This window comes from Sceloporus occidentalis, unplaced genomic scaffold (assembly GCF_023333645.1).
Source record: "Sceloporus occidentalis isolate IW3139 unplaced genomic scaffold, rSceOcc1.0.p SCAF_10, whole genome shotgun sequence".
Lineage (NCBI taxonomy): Eukaryota > Metazoa > Chordata > Lepidosauria > Squamata > Phrynosomatidae > Sceloporus > Sceloporus occidentalis.
This window is the reverse complement of record NW_028316990.1, coordinates 6091145-6109883: the sequence shown is the minus strand read 5'-3', so window position 1 is coordinate 6109883 and position 18739 is coordinate 6091145. Positions and strand designations below refer to the sequence as shown.

Here is an 18739-nt window from a genome sequence, read left to right as displayed (position 1 = left end):
ATCAAATCCCTTTGAAGGAAATGAGACATAAAATTTGTTAAAGCCCCTGCATACTGCATTTTAACGACACACTTTGCTTTTAAAATGTCCAACCGCTGCATAATCTTACTCTTGGATCATCTTTCCTTCCAAAGTCTCCTGTTTGTACAGATGGCTTCTCCTTTTGATATCCAGATTACCTGCAGAGCGGGAGCTGTTCCTCCACTTCGGGCCTCAAAACAAACAACAGGATTAGTATATTTCATAACTTTCCTGGGCAGCGGTCAAATAGAAAGCAGGATGGTGTCAAGGCATCCTCGGTGGTGTTTCTGTTTTACTAACAGACCTTTAAAAACAAGAACGATCATCTCATTTAAGAAACCATTAGGAGATTCCTCCAACTATTTTTGGTTCATGAAGGAAGTCATCTGCACATATTTGCACACAGTGACAGCCATCTCTGAAGCAAAAGCACACTTAACATAGATAGATAGATAGATAGATAGATAGATAGATCGATCTATCATCTATCTAACATACATATGCATTACACACACACACACACACATATATCTATATCTATATCTATCTATATCTGTATCTATATCTATATAAGAGCCAGCATGGCATAGTGGTTTGAGTGTTGCACTATGACTCTGGAGACCAGGGTTTGATTCCCAGCTCAGCCATGGAAACCCATTGGGTGACTTTGGGCAAGTCACACTCTCTCAGCCTCAGGGGAAGGCAATGGCAACCTTCCTCTGAACAAATCTTGCCTAGAAAACCCCATGTTAGGCTTGCTTTATGGTTGCCGTAAGCTGGAAAGGACTTGAAGGCACACAAGAAGAACAAATATTGTTCAATGCTGTGACATGTGTCGTTTTTAGACAAAGTACATATCAGTCGCAGTGTCTCAGGAGAAATAGTCTACTCTTCTATGGATCCACATTTGTTTCGAGCGGTCGCATTCTTTGGTTGGGCAGGGTGCGACGTCCAATTAATCAGGCTGATTAGGAGGATTTAGACCTGATTAATTTTAAATGTTGCAGCCATACTCCAACAATATCAGCAATACACTCTGCTGTGTGCTGGGTGATAACTCATTCCTCATAGGGCTTGGTTTCCAGACCCTTCACCATTTTAGTTGCCCTCCTTTGGACATGCTCCAGTTCCTCAACATCCTTTTTGAATGTGGTGCCCAGGTTGGACCTGACCAGAGCAGAATATAGTGGCACTATTACTTCCCTTGATCTAGACACTAACCCTCTATTGATGCAGCCTAGAATCGCATTGGCCTTGTTAGCTGCCACATCACACTGGTGACTCAGGTTCAATTTGTGGTCTACTTGGACTCCTAGATCCCTTTCACACATACAAGTCTCCTTAAGCCAGGTGTCCCCCATCCTATATTGATGCATTTCATTTTTTGTATCTAACTGCAGTAGCTTACATTTCTCCGTCTTGAAATTCATTTTGTTAGCTGTGGCCCAGCTTTCTAGTCTATTCAGGCCATTTTGAATTTTGATCCTGTCCTCTGGAGTATTAGCTGCTCCTCCTATTTCGGTGTCATCTGCAAATTTGATAAGCATGCCTTCTAATCCTTCATCCAATCATTGATAGTCTATAAAGCACATGCTGATTTTCTTTTGGCATTCCCTGGTGTGCTCCAATAGCCACGAAGGCAATAGATTTGAATTGAAATTTCACTCTGCTTAGGAGTTCAAAATCATAGATAGGGATAGAGACATACGTTAGATATAATGTTCGAGCATCCAACGAATGTAAAAAAAGGTGTATACGTTTAATTTATATGTAACCCATGAAATGTGATTTGTAGTTTTCTTTGTTGAAAGCACTATAGAAGATTGGTTCGTTTAGGGGTCTGGGATCCAGAAATTTGGAAGTTTTTTCCCCCTGCAGCAAAATAAACTATGTTTCCTTTCCAATCTCTGGTAATTCTGGTTAAAGATCTGTTTTTAAATCAGTCTGCTTCAATGTGGTCCCTAGTGCCTCTTCCTTTCCTGAACCTGCTTGGCCTCTGGGGTTTCTCTCTCCATCGACGGTTGGGACCTATTTTGAGCATGATTTTGCTTGGGAGATCAGTGCTATGGTTGCAGTCTCCTGTGTCTCCCTTTGTGTGAATGCGGAAGTACACTTGTCCCTCCATATTTGCTAAGGTTAGGGGCACAAGACCCCCACCGCAAATATGGAAAAAAACGCAAATAACAAAAGCGTCGCGTTTTTACCTGAGAGGACACCTCTCTAGGAATCTCTGGGTCCTCCAGCGCAACTCTGTGGTCAACGTCCGGCAGACACTGACCATAGAGTTCTGCTGCAGGAGCTACAAAGGCCTAGCGGAGTGTTCTCTCTAGCTCTTTGAGTGCGACTTTTAGTTAAAGTTGACCATAGAGTTGCACTGGAGGGCCTAGAGATTCCTAGAGAGGAACATACCCATCAAATCTGTGAATAATCAAATCTGCAAATATGGAGAGACGAGTGTATATGGATCACTCCCAATCTGTTGGCCACTGTTTTGCTTTCCATAAGTTGAAGAGAGAGTGATAGGATGCAGCACTGTCTGACTCCTTTCCCAATTGGGAACCATTTTGTTTCTCCTTCTTCTGTCAAAAGACGGTGGCCTCACTTCACCGGAAGCTCTGGAACGAAACCACAGAGTTGCAGCAAGGGCTAGAGCGTCGCCGCGTCACGTGCCCCTGAGGCGCTCTAGCCTCTCGTTTCCACTTCCTCCATAGGCAGAGCAGGACTACATCCCCCACAATGCCTTGCCTTTCACAGGAAGCCCGACTACCGGAAGTTGTCAGGCGTTGCCTTTCCCAAAGAAGGCTCCTTGAACAAAGCAAAAACTATATCTCTCCATATCTGTATCTCAAACACACCGACATCCCGCAAATCCAAAGCGCTCATATAAGTGCCTCAGGGTCTCTCTGTGTGTAAACTACACTTCCCACAATGCACCGCTTCTTCCTCATCTCGTCCCGTGATCTCGCGAGATTTCCCGGGAAGCCTCTCAGAGGAAGAGAGCGGACAGAGAGCTGGAAGGGAGGCCCGGGATAAGCCTCTCGCGTTCGGCTCAGAGAGAGATCGAGGCCCAGGAGACCCAGAAGCGCCGCCGCCGCCATGGCCGAGACAGACCCCAAGACCGTGCAAGACCTCACGGCGGTGGTGAGCCCTCGCGGGGGATGATGGGAAATGGGGGTTGAGAGGAGCGGGGTTGCTATGGAGACCGGCCCAGAGGGAGGGGGCCTCGGTTAGGGCGGGGAGAGAAAGGTTGCCATGGAGACATGGGCGGGGACAGGGGCCCCGGTGAGGCCCTGGTTGCTAGGGAGACAGAGAGGGGTGGGGAACTTGTTGCTATAGAAACAGAGGGAGGGTTTGGGTTGTTTAGAGGATGGGATATGTGTACGTATATATATTTATGTATATATAAACATGTGGGTATACGTGTGTATATGTATATACATATATATGTGTGTGTGTATGTATGCATATGTATATATGTATGTATGTGTATATGTGTGTGTGTGTGTGTATGAACATGTGTGTGTGTATATGTGTCTATATGTATATACATACATATGTGTGTGTGTGTGTATGTATACATATACAGGGGAAGGCCATGGCAAACCTCTGAACAAATCTTGCCAAGAAAACCCCGTGATAAGGTTGCCTTGGGGTCTCCATAAGCTGGAAATGACTCAAAGACACAAATAGACACACATAACATATGTATGTGTGTGTGTATATATATATATATGCACACACACACTATATATATATATATATATATATATATAACAGCATGGTGTATGATTTGAGCATTGGACTACGATCCTGGAGACCAGGATTTGATTCCCACAAAGGCTGTGCCAGCAGTCATTCCTATATCCAGTGCACCATTGCTTTACGCGCAGGATCCGTTCCAGACTCCCCACATAAAGCAAATTCCTTGCATGCCCTTGCCCCATTTAAACGAATGGGGCTTGCACCCCATTACTCCCAATGGGATGCGTCGCCCCTTCCTCCCTGCGCAGGTTTCAGCAGAGGCTGAAAGCCGCTTAAAGCGTACCCGCGTATGACGCAGGTGCACTATATCTAAGGGCTTAGTTCCTTGTGGATACCAAAATCCAAAATGCCTTCCTGGGCTCAGACCTTGGAGAAGTTTCTTTTCTCAGACTGAACCGATCAGAGTTCCTCCAGTGGCCTGAAGTTAACAGTGTTCCTGTCTTGTAACAAAGCCTATGTTTGTTTTTGGCATCCTCAGGTGCAGACGCTCCTGCAGCAAATGCAAGACAAGTTTCAAACCATGTCGGACCAGATCATTGGCCGGAATATCCTTTGAAATTTCAACCATCACCAGTGGATTTCTCTTTCGGTAATATACAGAAACCGTGAAGCCTATAAATCCCCTTTCTGGCGTATGACTTGGTCCCTATAAGTGGTCTATTTGTCGTTACATTAGCAGAGAATTTTGGTAGCAAAGTGGGCCCTGAGGCTCAGATTGTGTCCAAAACACACTGCAGAAACAATCCAGTTTGAGACTGCTTTAACTGCCCTACCTCAGTGCTATGGAATTGTGGGAACTGTAGTTCTATGAGACATTTAGCTGCCTCTGTCAGAGAGAGCTCTGGTGCCACAATAAACTACAATTCCCAGGAGTCCCTAGCACTGAGCCAGGGCAGTTAAAGCGGTCTCAAACCGGATTATTCCTGCTGTGTGTTTTGGACTTGAGTCTAGATTTGAACCGCACTCTTTCTGTTTCATCACTCAGGTTTCTTAGATGCCTTTAAAAGGGGATTCGGTGGATTTATGGGGATGAGGTTGTTCGTCACACAAGATCGATTGCTGTTATTATTATATACTTAGTAAAGCGTTGAACATTTTCTAAATGCCTTTCAGATATAAGACAGAGTCTATTCACAGTAGACAACATAGAGAAAAGTAGGGAAAGGAATAGGCAAGTATACATTGGAACATTTGCTTTCTAGTCTTCTTTTTAGCAAGGAAGGCTGAGGCATGTTGTGGCTTTACTAGCCGATATATGAAGCCAAACTGGACTCCAGTTTGGGATGGGTTTCCAAGAAAGCAAGGAGTTAAGTTTTTACATTACTTTTAATCCCATGCTTGATGGATAGTCAGAATGTACTTGCCTTCATTTCTGTATTGCCTCTGGGAAGAGAGACAATTGAATACACTTTTTTTGTACTCATGACCTGTATGTGAGCCTTGTGAAAGAAACTAGTTCTCAGTTTTTGGAAAGGAAATACTGGAATAGCGTGGTTTTGGTTGCTCTTACATACTTTTAAGAACATGTCAATCTTTTCCATTTGTTTTACTACCATTGAGTATGCCATATTTAAGCCTTCATTCCCTCCTGTCCTATATTAAGCCTCAGAGATATGAAAATATGAAAAGGGGCAGATTTGGGGAGGGTCAGGTGGTGGTACCAGAAAGCTACCTATTTCCCATGTGACTTGTTTCTTTAACTTGGAGTCACTCGACGACATGAGCTGCCGCATCGACGACCTGGAGAAAAACATTGCTGATCTCATGACCCAGGCGGGAGTGGAGGAACTGGAAGGCGAGAACAAGGCGGCGTCAACCAAGACCAACCAAGTGAGGGTTTGCAATGATGCAATGGCTGCGGGTCAGAATGGGGAGGACTGTGAGTTGGCACCAAAGGCTAAGCACAGGGGCTGAAGGTCTTGGCTTGCAGAAGCAGGATTCATCGCCAGTGCCATGCCTGTCCATACATTCCTGTTAGTAAGCTGGAACAGAGTGGGAGTGCAACATACACACTCAAAACTTGTCCCCAGTTTCAACATACCGTATATACTCAATGATATAAGTCGACCGCATGTATAAGTTGAGGGCAAGTTTTTGGGCCAAAATTATGGATTTTGATACGACCCGTGGATAAGTCGAAGGTAAAACTTAGGGGCATCTTAAAAAGGATCTAAAGAATGAAGCAAAGGAAAATGATGCCAAAGAACTTACAAAAGCCCAGCAGGCATAACTGTTTGTGTTAACCCTAAAGGCTGCATGGATGAGAGAGTAGAGGAAATTGGTGCTTCTTTTAGGTGCTTCCAGGATGGACTCAGCTCTTGCTTTTCCATCACTCTACTCATAGAAGAGAATGGTTCCTTTAAAAATCAGAGAGTTAAAGTACAGTTCTTATATTTATCTGTGAATAAGTCAACTCAGGTTTTTGGGGTCAATTTTTTGAATAAAATTTCTAGTCTTGTACACAGTAGTCCTCCCGCCACTGTCCCCCATCCTCAACAGTTGTGTGATGTAGGTTTCAAAGTCATTGGACCAAGTTTACAGACACAGCTTCGTGGATGGATGCAACATTAAGCCTACCTCTCTAGTCACTTAATGCTCACAGTACATTTAGGACAGAATCCTGTTGGTTATCTACACAGGTTTAATGGGAAAGTACACTTGCATAAGTACTGTTTGAATCATTGTGGTTGGAGCTATGCATCACTTCCATCCACAATGACCCAGCTCCACCTACTTACAGGCTGAACATCTCCCTAATCTCCACAAGCATTTAGAAGAAAGAGGGACAAGAAGACAGTAGTAGCCAACTGTGCTGCTACACTTGGTCACGGGAAGGAACAGGTATTCTCCTAGATCTGGATGTCCTTCAAAGGTCCAGAAGAATAATAGCAATGTAATAGTAGACTAATGGTGGCTGTAGGAACTCAGCTCAACACATCGCATGCCACAGAATGGCCAGAGAGTATCTGACCTGAAGAGTTGAGCAGATAGGTTGAGCACATGGAAATGGTGTACCATGCATAGCAATGCTTTACACTCCAGCAGTCTGATGAAGGAGCTCTGCTTTGTTTAATTTTAAAGTTAAAATGTATTAGGCTTTCTTGGTGTTGTATTTGAAGCATTTCTATCCCACTTCTCAGCCAAAATGACTCACAGAACAGTTTATATGCATAGTTTTTTGTGGGGTTTTCGGGCTATGGGGCCATGTTCTAGAAGAGTTTTCTTCCTGACGTTTCGCCAGCATCTGTGGCTGGCATCTTTGATGCTGGCGAAACGTCAGGAAGAAAACTCTTCTAGAACATGGCCCCATAGCCCGAAAACCCCACAAAAAACTATGGATGCTGGCCATGAAAGCCTTCGACTCCACAGTTCATGTGCAGTTGATGGAGAATACAGGCCCTCCCTGTAAATTTGTAATCTTAGAAAGATGAAATGCAGAAGGAGAAAGGGATGGGGAAAAAGGGGGAGTAATATTTCAACTGTTAAAATGACTTGGATTTCCATCTCCTTCCTTCTGCTGCAGCCTGTAGCAATTACTCATGGACACAGGTGCCTTGCTCTGGCATCATTCTTGTACCTAAATGTGTCTTTCTTTATTTTTCCCTCAACAGCTTGCCAATAATCTGTGATGGGCGATGGGAAGAAACGTTTTTACAAGCCTACAGGGATTTCAAGACAACATTTTTGTTAAGGTCCCCCCCCCCCCCATTTACTAATGTAATGTAAACACATTTTTCTACAGCTGTAGAATCTGCATTCTTGATGTACCTTGTATAGCTAGATTTGGAAGAACTTCTATTCTGGTTTCCCGTGTATTGTAAGTTTCACACAGTTTTGAAAATTATCAAATTCCAGATATTTTAAAAAAGAGGGAGAGCATTTGATGGATTTCAGCTAAACGTACTAACAATGATTTTCGTGACATTGCACTTTTAAAAAAAACAATCCTTTGACCTGTTGCCTTTTTGTAATTCTTTTCTCTGGGGGTGACTAAAACCTGTTGTACTTTTTATCAACTTGAACAACACATCAGTCATATGTTCACAAGGCACTTTTGTGGAATTGAGCACAAGAATGAAAACATGTTCTAAAATCAGTCATTGTACCAATGTGTTCCTTTGTTAGTAATGGGTTTAATACAGTCAGGCTCTGGGGTATTTAAACAGCATGAGCCATTATTCTTTTTGGTTTCTGATCATCAATCTAGGCAGCTTGTTGATTTCCGCTACTGATTTTGGACAGGTGATCCATTAAAGTGGTATTGAAGTAAATTGCAGCCAGTCTTGCCCTGGAATTCTGATTTTGCAATTGAGAGCTAACCTTAAGAGACCTAGTTGATTTCTAATCATGGATATTACCAGCTTGGAGTTATTCCTGGTGGGGAAATGCACACACTTTATTTCACAGTTCGTTGGAAGTACAATTCAGTAGTTGACTGGCATGTTGCTGCCTGTCCTAGCTTGCTTTACATGATCATATTTATTAACCTTTTAAAAATTATGTAGTATTTGGGTTGTATACGCTGCTCAAAATGCTAGTATTTAAAATGGCTAGATAAAAATGCATCCCAGGTCCTGCAGTCTAAAAATAATTCTGTGTTTCCAATTCAGCAGTTGAAGCTCAAACACAGAGAACCAAACATTAGACACAAATTTCAATGCGTCAAGAGAAACCTATTGTCCCATCATTTTGTGAGGTGCATTTCTGTAGACCAGAGATGGTGTGGTTCTTAATTCGTTGTCTAGTTGTGACTCCCATCAGACCTAGTCAGCAAAGCCAATGGTGAGGAATTATGGATTTTGCAGTCCGACAAAATATGTGAACCATAAATTGCTGCTACAGACGCACTCTTAAGTCCCCGGGTTGTTTTACTTCAAAGTGAGCATGCATGAGATGGTGTTGTGTATATTATGGCTGTATTCAACAGATGTGTCACAGAACTAAAATAGCCCAAATCAGTATTTCTCTTCCGACTTCTCCCCATGCTGTTTTTACTCTGTGAAGCCCCAAAACTAGTATGTCACACAGGTGGACAGTGATTTTGTTAAAAAATAAATTGTTCTATGGAGTCTGCTTTGGTTTAGGGTATGTGGATTTGTGTATCACCGGCCTGAGGAGAAGAAGAAGAGCAGGACTTCCTAAAATCACACAAGGAGCAGTTTTTGGATCACAGTCTCAGCTCTTCTTCTTTCCCATCCTACGTTGGGATAACTTGGGGGACTAACACAAGGGAAAGGTGAACAAATCCAGTCTGCTCTTTTGATGGTGCGCCCACCTAAGTCTTGTATGTTGGGAGGAGGGATGTTGCAAGTGACGCATTTGCTTAAGACCTCACAGCAGTGTACATGTTTGTTCAGACTTACGTTGTTCACAACATACAAGAACAGGTGAAGCTGGTTTCCAAGTGATTTAACCACACTGAAGTCAAACGTACCTTTTCATTTCGGCCTTTGGGGTTAAACGTAGTTGTGCAGATTGGCAGAGATGCAGCATGGGTTGGCTGACATCTGTGGTGTCACACACACAGATACACACCATAGGAGAAGTTTTGCCACGGTCTTCTCTGAGTGTTTTAGTTGTTCAAAATGAAGAGAAGCCATATAAATGAGTGGTGGAAAAATCACAATCCTGCACAGTTTAGGAGGTCTGTTGATATTTCTGGGAATTGAAATCCAAAGCAGCTGGAAGACTAAAAAGTGAGAACCACTGGCCTAGGCAATAAGAAGTCAGTATTTTCCCCGTAGAGGAGTCTGTGTGTGTCCTGATTTTTTAAAACATCAATAAATTCTCTAAATAATCCTAAACACTGGAATTTTAAGATTTCAGACATGTAGAAATACATATGTGTCTTTGTCTGGAATCTCAAAATCCCAGTGTTCAGGATTACGTAAGGGGAATGTTAATATCATCCTTGCCTTTTAGGACAGTGCCACTTTCTGTGAATTTGGATGCCCAGGTGACCAAGCTGGCAGTTGCTTCTTCTGAAATGCAGCCTGCAACATCTGACATTCATTGGTGGTGTCCCATCCAAGTAGCAACCAAGACTGACCCTTCTTAGCTTCCAAGATCAGGCAGGATCTGGTGTCTTAAGGGTTTCATCCAGAAGAGACTCCAGGGAACTGCTACCCGAAACAGACTTACTGACAAATAACAACATAACTGCAAATCCTTCAAACGAAAGGAACCATGCCTGTTTCAAGGAGATTACAAGTTTCCAATCAGTTTTTCTCTGGTTTTTTTGCAACTCATCAGAGGAAGCAGAATGAGGCTAGGAGGAATTGATGGATCACAGCCCACACACTGATAAAACAATGTACTCAAAAAGACAATAGTCGGGCTTGAATCGCGCACATGCACAGCCGCATCACTTGATTTCTGATGATTCAACGCATTATGACTCTCATTCAGATGTCTCAGCTTTGGAGGAGCACTATGTTCTAGCTGGGGGACAAAACTCAAGATACATCTTGTGAATAAATCTAAATAATCTGGTGCGCTGATTTGCCAAGTTTGGATGAACCAAGCTTTATGCAACCTGTTTTCAAATTGTTGTGAGTTGGGTGGGGATGAGGGAGGGAGAGAAATCTAAAACTTGGATTCCAAGGGAAGAGATCCAAATCTTGCCAATGAAAATCCCTTGGTTGTGCTTTACCCTGACTGGTTACTGCTTTTTCCTGTCCTATAAACTTCCTCTTCTTGATGGCAGAGTTTTGCCTGGTACACATACAACAGGTTGAGCTTGTACAGTAGGATGGGAGAAGAGGAAGAGAAAATGCTCCTTTCTATGACAAAATTCTTGCAACCACCATATCCATAAGCAGCATATATTCAGCTAAGGATAAGACAGCTTCATATGTACTATAAAGTTGCTTGATCAATGAGTACGTTTAATCTGTACTACCAGTTCCTTCATATCCTCTCTCCCCCAGCTTTACATGTCTATTTGCATTGATCTAAGAAGACCTCATCTTTGCCCTGTTGGCTAACCTTCTTCCTTGAAAAGGCCTGATCTGTGGCATTTAAATCTCAGAGTTGGATAGCCCACAAGGGCTATCTAGAACCTCCTGCCAGGCAGGGATATACAACTGAGTAACTTACTGAGCAAAAGGCCATTTCAAAAGTATTCCAAAAGTAACTTTCCAAACAGTACATTTTCTTTCTTGGTGCCCTCCGTGTTGGATGGCATGAGCTACCTTACAAGCTGGAGTATCTCTTTCGCTGAAGTTCTTTTAATGGAGGTTGGACAGCCACCTCTCTGGGATGCTTTAGCTGTAAACCTCTGTTGCCGCAGGGTTGGATAAGATGACCTTTGGGGATAACTTCAAACCCTTTGGCTGTTCCGAAGCGCATGAGAGACCTGACTAGTAAGGTGGACAACCTGTTTGGAGTTCAGCGTAGGCTTGTTCTATGTTTCTCACTTGAAGAAGCCAAATTACTAGAGAAAACCTGATTATAATTTGACAGCAAAGAGTGCCCTCTGGTGTACAATTTGTAATTTTTTTTTGGTGGGGTGGAATAGAAAGAAAACCAGAGCTCTGTTCCAATTAATTATCCAGTTTGCCTTGTGGTCGGATGCTTTGATCTTGCCGCTTTAATGGACCACTTGTGGGGTTTTTGAAAATGTGCTCACTGAACTTGACCAAGTATGTTTACCATTAAAGTGCGAGCCGGCTCAGCAAATCCTTCTGTAAGCTACCTTTTGAACCTCTGCTTTGCTCCAGAGGGGCTTGCGGCTTTCTGTGATCTTTCCAGGGCTCTTTCATAATGAAATCATGTGCGAGATGAAGGGCAGACGGAGAACTGGAGGAAAAAATGAACACGGAGCATGCAGTCCTGGCTGGGATTCAAGGAAAGCCAAGCTGGACACACAAGAAGAGGTCATCAACTCTGCTCCTTGGACACCTTCAGAAGATCCTACAGAAGAAATTGCAGGTTGTCTACTGGTGCTGAAATGGTGGGTGGCAATGGAAAAACTTTGATGTGCACAGTTGTCCCATCGTGTGAACCTCCTTTGTGATGCTCACTTTCTTAGCTTATTTCTCCAAGCAACTCCTGGAACTTCAGTTTTGGCCTTCAGTGGTGTTAAACATGTATAAACATGGCTATGCTTATCATCACCACATCCTTCCCTTGGCCGTGGGATGAAGGGAAGAACTCATACCAACCACCTGTTATGATGCAGCCCTAACAGGTTATATGTCTACATGGGTCACACATTCACTCTGGACTTTCTGCGTCCTGTTTATATGATGCAGGACCGAACCCCAAGCCAGGCATGGACTATATTCCGTACACCCATACTCTAGCTGAGCTTTCCTTCCTTAACCTGCATTTAAATAACTCGCCTTTTGCTGTGGGCTTTTGGCTCTCACTGCAGTGGCAATGGGAAGCTGCTTTACCATGCAGTCCTTTTGTCCCATCTGATGCCATCACTGCGGGCATGAGTTTCTCGAGAACAGAATGAGGTGCTCATCATCAATAACATGGCTGGGCACCTTGTGACCTCAGCATGCTAGGAAACCTAGCATGTATAAGTGCAATGAATACACAGAGTCAATCTGGTACCACTTTTACTGCCTCCATCAGATCAAATCCTGGGATTTGTAGTTTGGTGAGATTTTTGGCATTCTTTTAGTTCAAGGAGTGCATTGGGGCAGAGAATTGTAACTGAAAATCCATAGGATGTAGCCATGGCAGTTAAAGTGGAATCATTGTGCTAAACTGTAGTATAAAAGGGTCCATGGTATTCAGTGCAACATGTTCCCTATCAGTGGCTCTATCCATGGTACAGAAAAGGATATTATTAAACATGGCACCTATTTAAACTCCCTGCCACCTTTAAATTGTTGCTTGAAGTTGGCGTCACTCCAGGCAAACCCCTTGAGGCTCTCCCCAGATAAATCCCTATTAGACAATGTACCTTGTCTTTTGGAATGAACTCCCTTGGTTTTTTATTGCTACTTATCCATTAACCGTGCATGCAGCCTCCTAGTCAAATTGCACCTGGGACTCTTTATCTGTTATCACCTCATCCGGTTTCCTATTTCTAATTCTGATATGTACATTGCTACCTTCCCAAGAGCCAAGCATAAATGTATTTCTTGCACTAAATGATTTGGGAATTTGGACACTAAGCTGTAATCCCAGAAGTAGCTGCATTTCAGGCTGGTGGAGGGGAACTATGGAATATTTAATAGAGCCTCTTGGGGGAGAGAAAAGTACTACTGGAAGTGTCATGATACTCTGCCTGACGCTCCATGGGGCCCATTTAATGCTCAGTAATGATCCTGCGCAATTAAATTCTCTTCTCATTTCCCCCGCCTCTGCAGCCTTCAATCTGTGCTGAAATAATAGTAATCAGAATAATAAAATCTGTTCGGAGGCCGCGCAAATTATACGACACAAACAAGCTGAAGTCTTCCCGAATCAAAAATTCTGCAAAGTAAATGAGTTTTCATGCATATTGATACGGTATAATTTCTCCGGCAAGAAATGACACCTTCCCTGGCATCGTGGAAATGGGATAAACACAGCAAAAGTGGTAGAAACGTAACAGTGAAAACATGATGGTATGTGATCCTTATTGGAGTTGAAAGTTTTGGAGAGCGGCATCTAGTGTCTTCTATGTCAGCAGAATGGGGAATCCACATTGAGGGTGGTGAGAAAGAAATTCTTCAAGGTCTGGAAGATATTTCCATGGCTCAGCACCTTGGATAACTCCATTTAAGTCAGGGATAAATCACATGGAGGCCAACACACTTTGCTGGACACCGGTGGGAAGCAAACGCCATTCTTTCCTAGGCAAATGGGAGTGGGTGTGTTTTTTAAAAAGTGCTGCTGAGTCAACCAGATTCAAAACAGAAATTGTATGCTCTGGGTATCTTGCCTTGAGACTGAAGGGATTGCTGAAAGTGAATCAAGGAGGATTTGGCGATTCAAGCCTCAACATGGGAGACACAGGTGCAAATGTATGTATCTGGTACTGCTCCTGAGCAAGCTTCAGGACAGAGCTGTGTGCCTTAGAACGCGTAAGATGCCAAATTTGGGTTACCTTCCCACCATGCTTAGATTGGAAGGAGCAGAGAAAGATAATTGTAGCTACACCCATGAATTTCAATTTTATTTTATTTTTTTGGGGGGGGGGATATTTCAGGTTTCGGAATTCCAGATAAGTTGGATGGTGAGTCAACACAAAGGCGAATCCAATCCATTCAGTGAGTCTAGGAACTAACTATTGATTTCTGATACTATCCCAGACATCCTAGGATTCCATAGGATGAAGCCATGGAAGATAAAGTGAACTCAAAGTGCTATAATTGTGTCGTGCAGACAGGCACTTGGTGCCTTGTTTCTTTCTATCAGCGGTCGGATGCTGTTGGTGTCTATGCCAGTGGGGAGAAGAACTCACTCCTGGTTTTAAAGACGTTATCCAAGTTGCCAATCTCCATCCCTCAAATAGGTTCAAAACCTACTGAGGTTCTTGTGCATAGCTGTGAAACAAGGCAGATCTCCAGTTTTCACAGTGATATCATGACACTTTCTTTTTTGCAGCATTGCAGTTGACTATTATTATTATTATTATTATTATTATTATTATTATTATTACTGAAAAACAATTTCAAAGCCGTTGTGTCTGATTATTCAGTCCATGAATTCTTCTGAATTTTAAAACTTGTTAGAGTCGGCTGGAAAGAGCACCTGTCTTCCCTAAAGCAATTTCAGATAGGCAGCAATCCTTGTGACGCTCTCCATAGCTTTTCTGCACCAACGCTTTCCTAATAGCGGGGAAGACCTGCTCTATAAAATAACTTTAAACAAGGCAGCTTGGTGGTAATTAAGTCTGGAAAAGATATGATGGAGACCATCGGTGGGGAAAGGAGCCCATGCACTTTTTCCCGGAGTACCATTTTTGAGCTCATTCTGCATTTACTCTGCGCTAACCAGAAGGCTCAATTATTTTGAAAGAACAATGGCAATTTGTGGAGAGTTTGGACTCATCCCCTCAGCATTCATTTCCCTGGGAAGATGAAATGGATCAATTTGAAATGCTCTCTGCTAAAGACTCACTCGGAGGCTGAGCTCTACCAGCAGAGCATCCCTGTTGCAAATCCAAATAGAAAATACCAGAGCCTTGCAAGATTGCTTATTTGGAGTACAGTGCCCAGAACCCAAAGAACAAGCTGGATGGGTGATAATGGGACTTGTGGTCCAAACAAATAACTTTTTCAGGATCTGATCTGAGTGGCCAAGTCTTGCTTGCTGACTCAGTTTAAAAATCAAGGGCATGTCAGGCAGCTGAAGTCAAATATTGGAACAACGGCACTGATTGGTTTTATGACTTACGTGACTTGAATTCTTGAGCAGCCTAATTCCTCGCCATCACTTTTGTTCCTCTGCTCTGCATTCCAATTTTCCTTCCATCCTTTTAATAAAACAAAAAACGTTTGGTGTGTGGCAGAGAGATAACAGGCAGCAAAGTCCTCAGTATCAGCATAGACCACACAGAGGAGTAATATCTGCATCCAGAGATTGACAATTAAAACAACTGTCTCTTTTGTATGGAAACTTACTCTGGCTGGAAACTGCATGGAAAAACAATATAGGGACTGGCCAAACAACGCTATCCATAGACTGCTGTAAACTTTCCCCTTTCCACTGTCCCACCTCAATATCTGGGCTGTAAAATGTCATATATGCCTTCAACTAGACTGTCTCCATTCAAGAAGTCCTCATAAAAATGGAAGTGGATGTGGTGTTAACCTGGATTTCTGCAATGTGCTGCACCTTAAATCATCTCTGTACCAGATCTAGAAACTGCAATTAGTTCAAAATATGGCAGCCAAATTGGTTGCTGGTACATCTTAGAGTGATCATATAGTTGTCGCTAGCCTTCAAGTCATTTTTTGACTTATGGCGACTCTAAGGGGAACCTATCATGGAGGTTTCTTAGTAAGATTTGTTCAGAGGAGGCTTGCCATTGCCTTCCCCTGAGGTTGAGAGAGTGTGACCTGCCCACAGTCACCCAGTAGATTTTCATGGCTGAGCTGGCATTCAAACCCTGGTCTCCAGAATTGTAGTCCAATACTCAACCACAACACCACACTGGCTCTCTGTGATCATATCACACCAATATTAACATTACTCCGCCGGTTGCCAATTAGTTTCCAGGCAAGGTACCAAGTGTTGGTTGTTACCTTTAAAACCTTACATGGTTTAGGTCCAGATTACCTACAGGATTTGTCCTCCGATATAATCAGCCCCATACACTCAGGTCCTCTGGTAGACATTTACTCCAGTCAGCCAGGACTAGGGGTACTTTCAATGCTGAAATCGTTGGCTTAATGCTTCAGAAGCGCAAAGGATGGATTGCCTGCCGTACTTCTGAAGCGTCATTGAAGCATCTGGCTCCTCTCCCGTTGACGAAGCGTTTGCAGAGCAGCCATTTCTTTAATAATGGGAACTTCCATTACTAAAGAAATGGCTTCTCCACGAACGCTTTGTCGATGGGAGAGGCGAGGGGACACGCTTCAGTGACACTTCAGAAGCGCAACCGGCTATCCCACCTCTGCGCTTCTGAAGCGTTTAGCCAACGATTTCGGCATGGTAAGTGCCTCCGTGTGAAAGTACCCTAGGTTGGCACCTCTCACCCAGAGGACCTTTTCTTTAGTTGCCCCAAGACTGTGGAATGACCTGCCAGAAGAGATTCAACGGCTCAACATGCCGTCTGAACTTAAAGCAGCATGAAAGGTCTGTCTCTTTCAGCAGGCCTATCCAGATGATTTTTAAATGGTGCATTTTAAAGTATGGACTGACGGTTTCAATACGTATTGGCCCCACATATTCTTTTTTTTTTTTTTTTTTTTTTTTGTATTTATTAAAATCATAATCCATTGAGAAAAGTAGATCAGAAAGCAACATCATTCCATAAGTTCAAATGTTGAGACGGCGGCAGAGGAGAGTGTTCTAAGGAATTAACCAAAGTCAAAAAGGATAACCATTTCTCCTCAAAAGAAGTGTGACACAAAGCGGGGCGGTTGATCCTGTCTGATAACTTTTCCATTAATAAGGTGTTCCAGACCCTTTGCCACCATATATTCTTTTATACTGATGTTATGTGTTGTATTTTAGTCTGTTGTTGGGTAGATCTCATGAGGCCAATTGTGGGATCCAGACTACCAAAGAGATTCCCTCTTTCTGTTTTCTCGTTTGTGCATAAAAATGTACAAATTTTATAGTCTGGGGTGGTGATGGGAATTCCTCAGAGACCCACAACATCTTTGGAAGTTGTGTTTAAAAGCTTGATCTGTAAAATGAATGGCGGAAATAAAACTGCGCAAGAGTGAGGTTTGACAGCAAGGCTGCCGATTTCATTTATTTCTTGCATTTCTATCTTGCTTTCCTCCTCAAAATGGGACTTCAAGGAGGCTTACAGTAAGATTAATGGGAAAGCTCAACTAAAACACAGAACAAGAGTAAAGATTTTAAAAAGCATTAAATTAAGAGTGTAATTTAAAGCCGTTAAAAGTACAGTTTAAAGACAAAGCATTAAGGCACATACTGCACACAACTGAGAACATACTTTTTCTTGGCAACTGGTGAGTTGCAAGAAACGTGTCTGAAAAGAATGGCCTTTGCATGCCAATGAGAACGTGAGAGATGGCCTTCTTGGTGCCTGCTCCCAAACTCTCCCTTTCTAGCAAAGCTAGATTTACTCCTCCTTTGCTGCTTTTTGTTGGCAAGGGATGACCTTCCATCCCTGCAAATAGCCTTTGAAAACTGACTGTTCTGCAAGGAAAAACGCTTTCCTTAATACGTTGTGCTCCTTTTTATCCTTTGCTTTTGAACGGGCACATTTGAAACGATTTCAATTCTATGGATGGCTTAATGCCTTCTTAAACATATTCTTGTATGTTTTAATCTGCTTGTGTTTTTACCTGTCTTTTTCCCCCCTTCTTTTTTCATCTTGTAAGCTGCCTTAAGTCCCAGGTATAGGGAGAATGAAGGGCTTAAAGGGAGGTAACAGAATACTATGAAATACAATACAATGTAGAGCCGGCCCTCCATATCTATGGATATGGTTTTTTTTAATCCATGGATTCAACCATCCATGGCTTGAATACACACACACACACACACACACACACACACACACACTCCAAAAAGCATACCTTGATTTTGCCATTTTTTAAATAAGGGACACCATTTTACTATGTCATTGTTTTGAATGAGACTGGAGCATCCGTGGATTTTGGTACCCATTGGGTAGGGGGGTCTTCAGACAAATCCCAGAGATACCAAGGGCTCACTGTAGTATAATACAAGCTAAAGAAGTAGTGAAGAGTTTTAACCAAGCCTGTTAGGGTCCAGCTTTAAATCAGCAGAGTAGCAGAAAGGTGTCCTTGTCTAATTATGCATCTCTAAGAACTGAGACTGACTCAAAAACAACGCAAGTAGCTTGCAGCTTAAACAAAAGTTTACTAATATATCTACATATATAGAGAGGCTATATCCTAACTTAGTTACTGAATAGTTCAGGCAAAGAAGAAATCTTTATCTCACCATCTTTCCAAAGAAAGTTGAGAGAGGAGGAAGATGGGGAACCCAACAGGGCAGGAGAATATCTTTGTAGGTTAGAAAACTTTCCAGAGCGAGAAGTGACCTGAATCCCATGGGTTGTTTATCAATTTGCAAAGGTATTGATTGATTGATTAAACAGGAGCAAATGGGATGTTTGCAAAGAGGGGAGACAGCAGGAAAAGATATCTATCCAATGAATGAAGAGAGAATGCAAAAATCTTCCAATACATTTTCCATCCCTGGTCTACAGACTGGAATTCCCAAGGGATCAAAAAACTCCATACAAATCCAAAACCCAAAGCTCACTCAATACAAGTCTTTTTTTAAACGCCATTTTAATGAAGCTTAAGAGTCTGGAGATGGCTACAAGTATTTGGGG

General features: G+C 42.7%; 1 protein-coding gene across 1 annotated transcript; it reads left to right on the top strand.

Moving 5' to 3' along the window:
• The first annotated feature begins 2988 nt into the window (after positions 1 to 2988).
• HSBP1 (heat shock factor binding protein 1) lies at positions 2989 to 8857 on the top strand. The gene is made up of 4 exons (XM_089540364.1): positions 2989 to 3162; positions 4262 to 4328; positions 5495 to 5613; positions 7395 to 8857. The coding sequence occupies exons 1-4, from the start codon at positions 3118 to 3120 to the stop codon at positions 7410 to 7412; spliced, it is 249 nt and encodes an 82-aa protein (XP_089396490.1). The 5' UTR covers positions 2989 to 3117; the 3' UTR covers positions 7413 to 8857.
• The last annotated feature ends 9882 nt before the right edge of the window (positions 8858 to 18739 follow it).

Excerpts from the sequence above, each read along its gene's own strand:
- HSBP1 (XM_089540364.1), top strand. The coding sequence starts at position 3,118 with ATGGCCGAGACAGACCCCAAGACCGTGCAAGACCTCACGGCGGTG. Across the intron at positions 3,163-4,261 it reads TGCAAGACCTCACGGCGGTG|GTGCAGACGCTCCTGCAGCA; the intron begins GTGAGCCCTCGC and ends TGGCATCCTCAG. Across the intron at positions 4,329-5,494 it reads GGACCAGATCATTGGCCGGA|TCGACGACATGAGCTGCCGC; the intron begins ATATCCTTTGAA and ends ACTTGGAGTCAC.